This window comes from Cydia pomonella, chromosome 3 (assembly GCF_033807575.1).
Source record: "Cydia pomonella isolate Wapato2018A chromosome 3, ilCydPomo1, whole genome shotgun sequence".
NCBI classification, from domain to species: Eukaryota; Metazoa; Arthropoda; class Insecta; order Lepidoptera; family Tortricidae; genus Cydia; species Cydia pomonella.
In genome coordinates, this window is record NC_084705.1 from 13,652,868 (window position 1) to 13,665,019 (window position 12,152).

Consider the following 12,152-nt stretch of genomic DNA (forward strand, 5'->3'; position numbering starts at 1 on the left):
AACTCCTATTTTAGAAATCTCTTGAATACTCTTGATCAAACATTATAGAACTTTAGCTGGAAAAAAAGATTAACAGGTTTCATTTCAAGTCGGATCGAGTAGATTATGTTTGTTAAGCCAATGTCCTCTCGAGATATTTTCCTTATTTTATGATGTTTTTGTTTGAACAAGGTGAGCGTATTCGATTGTTTTTATTATATTTTAATTTTTATATTTCTGCTTAGCTGGTAGAAGAGAATATTGATTAATTTTATTGGTACTCGTACTTATATATGTTGCGAAGTATATTATAATTATCTACTTAATAAGAATCGTTTTTATAAATTTGATTTAGATGTCAGGAATAGTGTGAACGTAATCTAGGAGGACTCTGAACGTAATCTTGTTTTTGTACTAGACGAGGAGGAGGAGCACTGTATCGTCTGTGTAGTTATAAAACCGCAGTTTGACTTCTGATCCTTCTAGTGGTTTTCCTAGACATGAAGAAACCCGATGTTGCAGGCTAAAAAGTTAGGTTACCCGTTACAGCCCTTTGAATTTCCCCCTTACAATTCTCATACATTCGCCATCGAAAACATCACAAATTTTTCACAGATTACTCAACTAATTAGTCGATTAATGTCTATAAGGAAAATGACGCGGTATAAAAAATGTCTAAATTTTAAATATAAAAATGACAACATAGAATAATGGCAATTCATTAAAAAGAAGATGAGTTAAACTGTTCAAGTATAATGTAGTCTAGGAGCACCACTACAAGAATCAGAAATCAAACTGCGGTCTAATAATTATGTATACGACATCGTTATAGAGATCCTGGTCTATACGTAACCCTTTTAAAGTATTACATAAGCTTTTAGTCAGTTAGTATATTAGAACAGCGACAGTTTAATTAAATATAAGAGGAAATTGGAAACAACGTCGCTTTAATGGCCGGATGTCCATCGACGGGATCGTTTCATTCCGGGTATTAATAGTTTCAACTAATTTAGAACTTTGGCTAAATTAAATTAGCAATACAAAAAGGTCAGTAATTATTTTAAAATCCGCGATTACAACATATATAAGTTAGTTTCCTCAGTACACATCCAGCATACAACAAATAGTGTATGATCGTGCCCTGACCTTTGTACTTCAAGGTTTAACTCAGCTTCTCTGTAGGTGTTATGCCCAGCGCCCAACAAGGCTACGTCTACATTTATACAATTACTTCTTGATTGTTAGATTATATTTTTGATTGTTAAAAATTATAAACAACTCAGTTTTTTAATTGTTGTAACATCTGTTGCCAACCGTCCTTTATTGGGTTGAGAGGTTGAGTAAATTTATTTGGCGATGTTTAAATGTTTCTTAGATTTTTTATCGGAACTTACGTGTAGATAAAAAAAACTGCAAGCTAAAATAAAAAAAGAAACTGCCGAACTGAAGAAACTGCTGTGAGTTAAACTAGCGCCATAAGGGTTCGCTGCCATCACACAATTTTCATAATGTTTTAATTTTTCCCTTAAGATCAATTTACGCTTGACTAGTTTTTGATTTATTGCCATGCAGTATATTTTCCTTTATTATTAATCAAAGTTAGAAGTTTGCATTTTTACTATTATTGTGATGCACACCTACAACAAATAGGTACTTACAATAAAATGAATTTCCATATTATGCTTTAATTATATTCATCCAGTAATTTTTTAGTAAAGGGTTATATCATTAAATTTATATTTTGTATGTCGTTTCCTCCACATTTTATTCATTTACTAAATTTCTTTACATTAATTTAAAGCGAAAAACTAGTGTTAATTAGGTAACCTTTTCATTTTAAAATAAATAATATAATAGTAAAAAATTAAGTATAATATTAAAAAAAATATGTATAAAATAAAATCTAAAATATTTCGATATATTTTAGATTTTATTTGTGTATTTTATATGTATTGTATCAAGTTTTTCAGTTGTTTTTGATAGTTCTAATAAATATCATCTTTATTTCTACTTGCACCATTTTTGTTCCATATGTCTCTGTTTAGCCCGATGGTTGACTGGTAGAGAATGCCATTAGGCATTAAGTCCGCCATTTGGATTAAATTTTTTGTATTTTGTGCAATAAAGTTTAAATAAATAAATTATGGGTACTTCAGGATTTACGAACCATATTCAAATTGAGACGGATAATTAAGAACAAAGAATATCTACGAACGCATTTTAACGAGCTCAGCTTCGTACTCGTGTTTCAGATTTTACCCATTCAATGTTTCATTGCAAATAACGAATACAAAAAATGAAAAAGCGCAGGAGGATAATTTTAATGAGCCCTATATATATATTATATTCTAGATGTATAATTTAAAATTTTCAGTTGAAAAAACTCTGTTTATTCATAATTTAGATACTACCTACTACAACTACGGATAATTTTAGAAAGAAATTCAGAAGAGTTTTGGCATGTCCGTCTGTCTGTCCATCCGAGGCTTTGCTCTGTGATTTTAAGTGCTAGAAGAATTACAATTAATAGATCATTGCTGTTACGACGATATTTTCAGACTGCCATGGTTACATACATTTTAAATTATTCTATTTTACTGTGTCATAGTTCTAAAACCAAATAGAAAAAAAATACAAGAAAACTAAACCATAAATAAAACCTTTTTATAATGCGGAGCAAAATACGTCACAAAAGGCATACATTATACATTATTTATTGTGACGAACGGGTAACTACGGAACCCTACAATAAGCATGGCATGACATGCCCTAGGCCAGTTTTTTTTATTAAACTTAAGATTTTATTTTTTATTTGTTCTGTTACAACAGGCAGGTCGGGTGAAGGTCAGTTAGGCTCAGACGGGGTTTTGTTCTTATCTGAGTAAGATAATCTGTCTGAGCGTCTATCTGAACGTAACGTCTAAACTGTTGGCTAACAGAAAGACTCGCTCTTGGTTTTAATCTTTAGGACCATCACCCATCTAGCTAGATGGACACTTTGCTGATTAAACCTTACGAAATTTTACAAATTGACACTAAAAAAATAAATGAAACGATTTTATAAAGAAAATTTGCACTTAAACTGATTGAATATTTTAATTATTTAAAAAACTTGGGCTTTGAGCTTTACATAATACAAGGTTATTTATTACTTGAAGCATTCTTTGGGGATAAGGATACACTACATTAAATTTTACTCGTAATTCTTAAAACAATTGCCGGGCATTCTTAAAGTCGAGTAAAACTAACGGGTAAGGCTGCAGATAAGATATTTCACTCTTGCTGACACACGAGCGTATAAAGCTCCACTTTTAAAATGGGTAATGTTCAATACAAACTACATTATAGACTATTATTTTAAGCTTACCTTCCACCAGACATTAAAATGAAAATGTCAATATACCTAGTTTGAGAGAATTCTTAAAAAGTTTCAGTTCTTTCAAAATAATGCTTGGGGTTTAGTATCGTCTATTTAAAAAAAAATTCTTAGCTCGATATAGTGTCCCACTGCTGGGCGAAAGCCTCTCCCCGTGATCTCCACAGCTTCCGATGTTGTGCTATTTCTGGCCAGTTACTGATGAAGGTGTCTAGGTCGTCCCGCCATCTCCGTCTGGGCCTATTAATATTTAGCTTAGAATAAATTTTAAAGTGGAAAAATTACTGCCTTGGGTGAGACTTGAACTCACGGCCTCTGGATCGATACTCCAGCGCTCAGCCATCTGAGCCACCAAGGCCTCATCCATAGGCAGCAAACTTTCCCTCCATATGGGTCTATATATTCCAGCGCTCTGGTGAATTTTCAATATAACTTGGAACTCCGGTAGCCGTCTAAGAAATACAATGTTCTTACGGTAGATGTCGCTAGGATCCCCTAGACCCATATGGTGGGAAAATTTGCTGCCTATGGATGAGGCCTTGGTGGCTCAGATGGCAGAGCGCTGGAGTATCGATCCAGAGGCCGTGAGTTCAAGTCTCATCCAAGGCAGTAATTTTTCCACTTTTAAATTTATTCTAAGCTAAATATTAATAGGCCCAGACGGAGATGGTGGGAAAGTTTGCTGCCTATGGATGAGGTCTTGGTGGCTCAGATGGCAGAGCGCTGGATTATCGATCCAGAGGCCGTTAGTTCAAGTCTCACCCAAGGCAGTAATTTTTCCACTTTTAAATTTATTCCAAGCTTAATAGCATCGATCGCAGACGTTTCTGCTTGTTGATAATTAATTAATTTAGTATTTGTTTTTAATATTGAGACCAGGGGATGAAATATTTCTGCTTATTATAAAAATACAGTAAAATTGATTACAAGTACGACCTTATCCCATCACAGTCTAAAATTTCGAGCGCCAAAAATGCGTAGGTGTAATCAAATTGGTTTTCAGAAGCTAATAAATGAACAAGACGTAGTAAATATTAATTGAAAGAAAAAAGCTATACACAAAACAATATATGTATTAAGGCGATATTTATAATTTAAGTTACCATAACTTTTATTGTACATCGTACCCGTATATGATACATGTGAAAAATGTTAGCGTTATACCACGTTAAATTGGCAGCGATTTTCATAGCACAGACTGTGTGTGCATATTTCTATGATATTTTATTTTATTTTTTATATGTTAGCCTGTTGTGTCCCACTGCTGAGTAAAGGCCTCCCTCTCTTTATTTCACGCATCTCAGTCTATGACAGTATTAGGCCAATCCTTCCAATAGACGTCCAGATCGTGCCGCCATTTCCTTCGAGGTTTGCCGTGACGTCGCACTATGTTTGGTGTCCACTCGGTAGTTTGCTTGGCCTACAAGTCGTTTGGCATACGGCAGATGTGTCCGGCCCAGTCTTATTTAAGCTAAGCGGCTGTCTGGGCTATGTCGGCTACTTGGGTTTTGAAGCGCGAGTTGGAATTTCTGATTCTGTCAGTCAGTTTGACACCAATAATACTGCGCTCCATTGATGACCTATGATACCTATGATGGATGAGCTATGATATTATGACTTTAAAAATAAAACTTGAACACTGTGCTATCAAAATCGCTGCCAAGTTAGCTTGGTCTAAAAGTACTTTCAGTAAAATATACACAAGCAAAAGTTTTCAAGAAAAAATAAAACCATTAAGCACAATTCACTGAACTGCCACTAACTGTCAATTAGAATGTCAAAGCTGCGGTTTGCGATAACGGGTACGTCATGTTCGATCGGTTGACATGTCAATTTGATAGTTTTTGTCTATACAAGGTATAAAAAACAAATAATCTTACTTGTGTCGCAATGGTTTGTGTGATTCGCGAAATTCAAGAACGCGCCCCAATAAGTCGTAAACTGGGGCATTTGGCAATTTTCGACGCGGTATATATATAAAAAGCCTTGGTGATTATACACCATCAGTCTTGTTCTGGACATATCAGTTGCAACTTCAAAAATGAAATTCTTAGTAAGTTTAAAATTTTTAAGTTTAAAATCTAACGTTAAAAAAATTGTGTCGTTGATCAGTATGAATAACTGACCATAAATCTGGTATTGATTGATCAACCACAGAAAAATGTTTTAGACTGCTATTGTGTATATATACAAATGTTTTATTATTATTAATATAATGACGTTATCCTTAGGTGCTGTTTGCTGTTTTGACCTGTGTGGCTGCTGCTCCATTGTATGTGGCCGAAGATGTTCACATTACTCTGCCATCCAAAACAACTATCACTCAAAGCAGTGTAGCAATCAATCATGGAGGTGACGTGGTTGCTAGCGTACCAGCAGTTCACAGTGTGCCAGTGGTACCAGTCCACCCGATTCATATTTTGCACGCCGAACCCAAGAAAACTACAATAACCAAGAGCAATTTGTCCATAAACCATGGTAGTACGCATTTGGTTAACACTGTACCATTAGTGCATACTTCGCCTGTACATATTTTGCATGCTGAACCTAAGAAAACAACTGTGACCAAGAGTCAATTATCTGTAAATCACGGTAGCACTCATGTAGTGCATGCACCAGTGGTGCATACGGCTTCGGTTTTAGTACACGCTGTACCAGTGAAAACTCATGTACTCGAGACTCATCACGCTCAACCGGTGCATGTGGTACACTCTTCTCCAGTTTTAGGAAGGGTTGGCGACGCTGCTATATCTCATCACAGCTCAACTGTTCACAAGACTGAACCTCTTTCTTTAATTGCTGTGCACCATTGATTTGCGCTTAGGCACAATTTGTTTTTAATAAATTAATATTTGTTTTTATCTGTTTTTAATTTAGAATATCCTGCCTGCTCAATTTTTAGTTAAATCTATTATTCATTTTATTTTTAATAATATTATTTGTTGCTATAGCGACAATAACATATAATGGTTCTTAAGATAGAACCCACTGATATGCCTTTCAAAACCCTAAACGTCGCTTTTGTAAATCACAATACGGCTACAAAAATTTTAATTAGCAACCTTATTGAGAATTTTCTCTTGGGGTTCATTGATTCGATTCGAATTCTGATAATTCTTCTTCAAAAAATACTTACTTACTGCTGTGGCGTAGCGAGCCGAAGTAGATCTTCTCCGACACCAAAGACCGCCATGCTTCTCTTTCGTCCAAAGCCGTTTCTGTCCAGTCGATGGCGCCGAGTTCGCTAAGATCTTTTTGCACTTCATCTCTCCAAAAAAAAAAACTCTAAAACAAAGACATCTACCGTCCAGAGCACGCACATCTAATGTTGCTCACGCTTACCCTAAGTGAGAGTAAGAGAAGAATACGAACCTACTGGGCCTCAAATTAAAATAAAAAATGTTTACTTAAACAAAACAATACCTATAATTCAATTCAACGTCAAGTAATTGTAAAATTTAATAAAGTCTTTACTACTTAATTGCTTTCTACAAGTGTGAATGAACTATCAAAGCTAGTGTTGGATACAATAGAAGTGATCCTGCCCCTAGGGCGGGCTGTTCGGTACCCGTAGTCAATATTGCAAACTAGAGAGAAAAAACCATCAGCCTGGAATATAAAGTTTCTCTAAGTAAACTGCTACCAGTATATAGTTATACTAAATCGTTTTAGCTCGTTCTAGTTTGCTCTTTTAAAATAAAATCCGTAGTTGCTCTTTTAGTATCGTGACATTTGACCTTGTAGCATTTTTAGTTTATGTCAGCTTTTTTTAACTTTACAACTTTGTTGTTTACTCACAAAAACCTAATAATTTGAAAATCCTACATTTATAAACCGTCTGGCATGAACAATACCAACTTTTTTACAAGTTTATTATTTAACTTGCCCTGTTAGTGTGAATGTATGTTATTTTGTTAATGTGCGTCAAATCATGGAAGCTAAATTTGACCTGCTTCCCGTTTTTCGATTGAGCTGAAAATTTTCATGCATATGTAAGTCGGATGGCAACGCAATATTATGGTACCATCGAGCTCATCTGACGCTGGAGACAGGAGGTGGCCATAGGAACTTCATAATGAAACAACGCAACCTAATTTTGTTTTGGGTTTTTAGAATATTCTCGATGAGTATTAGTTGCCTGTGGTAAGAAAAGTACCTGTTACAGTCAGCGACAAAAGCTTGTATCTAAGTGAATTTTTTAACAAAAACATGTTTCTACTGCAGCCCTACAATACGAGTATGTCAATGTCAAAGTCAAAGTCGATATATTCTTTATTCAAATAGGCCTAGCAACAAGCAACAAGCATTTTAAATCGTCAAATTTTACAAATATCATCTTAATCTAAATACGAGTATCCGAGCAATTTATTGATGCAGTTATTATTGTTCTCAAAATGAAATGTGTTGCCGTGCTGGGAGTTAAATAAAGGGTGTCTCAATAAGAGTGCACTTTTTCGCTTAAGGATAAAAACACGTTTTTTTTTGTGATAATTATATTGCATTATAAAGAAGACATATTCAGATTATATATGGAATAAAATATCTGGCAAATGGCCTCCACGGCTCTGATGACGGGCCATTCTTTCTTTTCATGAAATATTCGATGATTTTTGGAGAAAGATGTGACTATCTCACAACGCGATGGATCTTGGCTTTGAGCTCAGAAATAGTTTTTGGTTTATTTACATAAACCCGAGATTTCACAAAATCCCAAAGAAAGAAATCGCATGGAGTTTTAAATCACATGATTTTGGTGGCCATTTGACATCTGAATTTCGTGAGATGATTCGGTCCGGAAATGTTGCTGCAATTAACGAATTATTTCATGGACGTTTTTACGATTATATTATAACACGTTCTTCTTTTGTGTAATGCTCCATTTTTAGGGTTCCGTAGTCAACTATATATTTCGCCCTTATAGTTTCGCCATGTCCGTCTGTCTGTCTGTCTGTCTGTCTGTCTGTCTGTCCGAGGCTTTGCTCCGTGGTCGTTAGTGCTAGAAAGCTGAAATTCGGCATGGATATATAAATCAATAAAGGCGACAAAGTCGTACAATAAAATATAAAATAATAATTTTTTGGAGGGTACCTCCCCTACACGTAAAGTGGGGGTGAATTTTTTTTTGCTTCAACAAACATTTTTTGATAAAGTGAATAGATTCGGAGATAATCGCTCCGAAAGAGAAAAAAAATGTGTCCCCCCCCTCTAACTTTTGAACCATAGGTCCAAAAAATATGAAAAAAATCGTGGAAGTAGAGCTTAAGAAAGACATTAAATGAAAACTATAGCGGACATGATCAGTTTAGCTGTTTTTGAGTTATCGCAAAAAGTTGCTCCCATAGTAAAAAGATTTACTTTAATTAGGTACTGATTATGCAAATTTGCCTATTTGTTTAACTCGCGTGAAAGGTACCGTTTCATCCCTTGGTTAACAATTTACTATACTTTAAGCTCCAGTTTAGCTAATTGTGACGGAAGAGTAACTACGGAACCCTACACTGAGCGTGGCCCGACATGCTCTTGGCCGGTTTTATTATTAATCGGTTCAATCATAGGTGGCAGCTGTCAAATTTCAGAATTGACACATATGTACGATAACTCGTACACTCTTATTGAGACAGCCTATAGGGACCGTGCGCGTTGGAGGGTCTGCCATCTTGTGGCCTGAATCGGAGCCATAAACATGGACATGTACACGTCACGTGTTTTCTTGTGCATAGTAGGTTCTGCCACCTTGTGGGCTACATCGGAACAAAAAACACCACATTTACGCCTCGCGCCAAAAATCTGACGGCTTCTGTGCTGCCTCCTACTCGTACAGTTGCATCATCATCATGCACGCTCCCTATGCAATTGTGCAGATGTCCGTTTTTAAGTTTATAGAGAAGAACGATTGCATTTCATTATATCAATTAAAACTAAGCCTTTGGGTGTTTGTGCATTGTCCGATTAAAACTCGGTAGTACTAAATCAAATAATATTGCACAAAACCTATTTCAGAATATATCAAAGTCTAGAGAGTTCTGGAAACTTGGTCACTTGAAACATTTTATTTAAAAAAAACGACTAAAATGTTGACAGATTGGTGGCCGCTTTCGGATGAAAGAAGCGCCTGGCGTCAGTTGGCTCGTTGGGTGGATGACCTTCAAAAATTGCGGGACACTTCTGGATGCGAATAGCCCAGGACCGGGATAAGTGGCGTACACGAAGAGAGGCCTATGCTCAGCAGTGGGCGATTGGAAGCTAAAAATGATGATGATGAATGAAGATTTAAAAAAGTCCTATAATCAAAATATTTATTTCATAAGCTCTCCAATATCACCGTACGATAGCTTTTCAGGACCATTGCATGTTTCCCAGACTCCCCCTAAATATGTTTGATTTATCAAAATGTAAATAGATGATTTTCGATCAATTTTCATGAACCGATCCATGAGCGTTATAAACGTTGAGCGACATTAAACGTCGAGTTAATTCGCCTTTAAATTAAGTCATTAATGCTCACCGGAGCAGATATGTCGGATATTAAGTTTCACGCACGTCTGCTGTGTATTATTACTCGATATATAACTACACTTTAGGTTAAGGTACCTTCACTGCTGTAATTGTAAACATACAGATTCTAGATAAACTATTTATAGAAACTGCAGTTAGATTTTTCATGCTTGGAAAGCAAAATCTCTCAGTTAATAAACGATAAAGTTAGTAATTTGAGGAAACATTTATACCTTCTTCACCATTCAAAAATATTAAAATATCATAGTGGGGTAGGTACAGTCACCGCTTTTCATTGTTTACTTTACATGATTTCATATCGTTAGTATTAAAAAATAACATATAGTGGTAAAGCCCGACCAGAAATATATGATCATCTTATAGGGTGACATTGCAGTCTGTAGGGCTAAGATGGTTGGCTCTTTATCATTTGTCACCATGCCTGTCCCGTTCTAACAAGTATGTAAGCGCGAAAGTGATAGGCATAGTGACAAGTGATAAAAATGGAACCATGATGCTACCGCTGGTATGAAAAATAAATAAAGTTCTTTATGATGGGATACTTACCTGTCATATCAGCAGATTATTCATACATATCTTTAAATCAGGTCACAATTAGACGTGTTGAAATTGAGGCCAACTGCGTTAAAACACGTTTAATCAAGTTTAATGTTATCTTCAGATAGCTCAAGAAAATTAACCCAAATATGGGGTGTGGGTAATAACCCTATAATGTGGGGTGTTGTTGGATAGGTCTTTTAAAACGAATACGGGTCTTCCTAAACCGTTTTTTGATAAACGTAATATTTTCCGAAATAACCGCTCTGAAAGAAAAAAAGAATAGGTTTCCCCCTCTACTTCCCCTAACTTCTGAACCATGGGTCCAAAAAATATGAAAAAAATCGAGAAAGTAAAGCTTAGTAAAAACTTTTAAGGAAAACTATAGCGAACCTGGTCGGTCAAACCGTTTTAGAGTTTTTGCAAAAAAGTGTACGTTGACGAACGGGTAACTACGGAACCCTACACTGAGCACGGCCCGACATGCTCTTGGCCGGTTTTTTATCTTTAGTTAATATGTGACTAAGCTTGCTTATTCTAAATAAAACCAAAAATAGTCATAAAAAATAATTACGAAAAGACGACGTTTTCTTAAATCGACTATTTTTTTTCTCTTCGTTAACTTACTAACCCTGTAGCTCCTAAAGTATTGATTGTAGAGTAAAAATAAACATAACCAAAGTAGGAAATATTGTATTTTGTAAAAAATTTGTCCGAAGTAATAATAACGTTATTTGTACAGATATTCAAGATATGAGCAATAATCTGAAAAAGGTACCTTCTGCACAACCACCACCCTCGAAGACTTTTAATATGTTTACCTGGAGACCACAAGGTATAAACAATACCAATTTTCAAAACTACACGAATCATTTCTCCTGAGCCCCTAGTGTAAATTTATTCGATTTCGTGACGTGCCGTACGCGTTTGCGTTAAGTCTCATTTAGTATGGGATTTAGAAACAGCGCCCCAAGCGGAACGTTTTGGAAACTCAAAATCCCATACAAAATTAGACTTAACGCAATCGCGTATGTCACGTTATGCCATCGAATACATTTACCCTAGAGGTACAGATTTTAATAATTTTCTTGAGCTAAAAGTTCAACTACGTTTTCTTGTATTCATTTTGGTACCTGCAATTTGTTTTAATCTAACACAGAAATATTGTTTACATTGAAATGTCATAAAGTGACTGTTATGACAAGTCAACTGGGGCCTATTTCTCGTACGTTACAAGTCTTGTAATACAAGTGTGTATCTATGGTAACGCTTGTATTTCAATATTTTTTACAAGTTTCCGTTTCACGTAAATGTATAATTGTTACAAGAGCGGGGATATTAAAAGAGTTTTCACAAGTGTTGTTGTTTCACAAGTTGACAAACACTAGTAGATATTATATACTAAAATAGTAATTTTGTTTCTCAAAAGCTGTACTTTATACTTGTAGCTTGTGACTTATCACGAAATAATGAGGAGTCTCTATAAACTGCTAATATGCGTTTTTGGTAAAAATCGATTAATAAATAAATGAAGATATTGCATTTTTAAGATCTCAAACGTGTAAGTTTTGTATGCACTTCGTTAAAATCAGTAATATTATTTAAATTTAGCTTTTATTCTCCAAAAAAAAAACAGTAAACTCATTCCTATGAAATTATTATAATTGGGAAAGAACCAGTAAATGACTAATAACATAATAATTTTGTAACGAATTCACCCGTATTATAAAAAAAACTGACCCAC

At 35.1% G+C, this 12,152-nt stretch overlaps 2 protein-coding genes across 3 annotated transcripts in view; one reads left to right on the plus strand and one right to left on the minus strand.

Moving 5' to 3' along the window:
- Positions 1–12,152, minus strand: part of LOC133516135 (neuropeptide SIFamide receptor-like) — a 153,488-nt gene that overhangs the window by 13,345 nt on the left and 127,991 nt on the right. The window lies entirely within an intron of this gene.
- LOC133516103 (uncharacterized) lies at positions 3,796–11,686 on the plus strand. 2 transcript variants are annotated; one of them, XM_061848834.1, is made up of 3 exons: positions 3,797–5,408; positions 5,587–5,833; positions 11,151–11,686. In XM_061848834.1, exons 1-3 carry the CDS (start codon positions 5,397–5,399, stop codon positions 11,288–11,290), a joined length of 399 nt encoding a protein of 132 aa, XP_061704818.1. In that variant the 5' UTR covers positions 3,797–5,396; the 3' UTR covers positions 11,291–11,686. The 2 variants fall into 2 exon arrangements, with proteins under 2 accessions (XP_061704816.1, XP_061704818.1); XM_061848832.1 differs by lacking the exon at positions 11,151–11,686 and having other exon boundaries at positions 3,796–5,408; positions 5,587–6,214.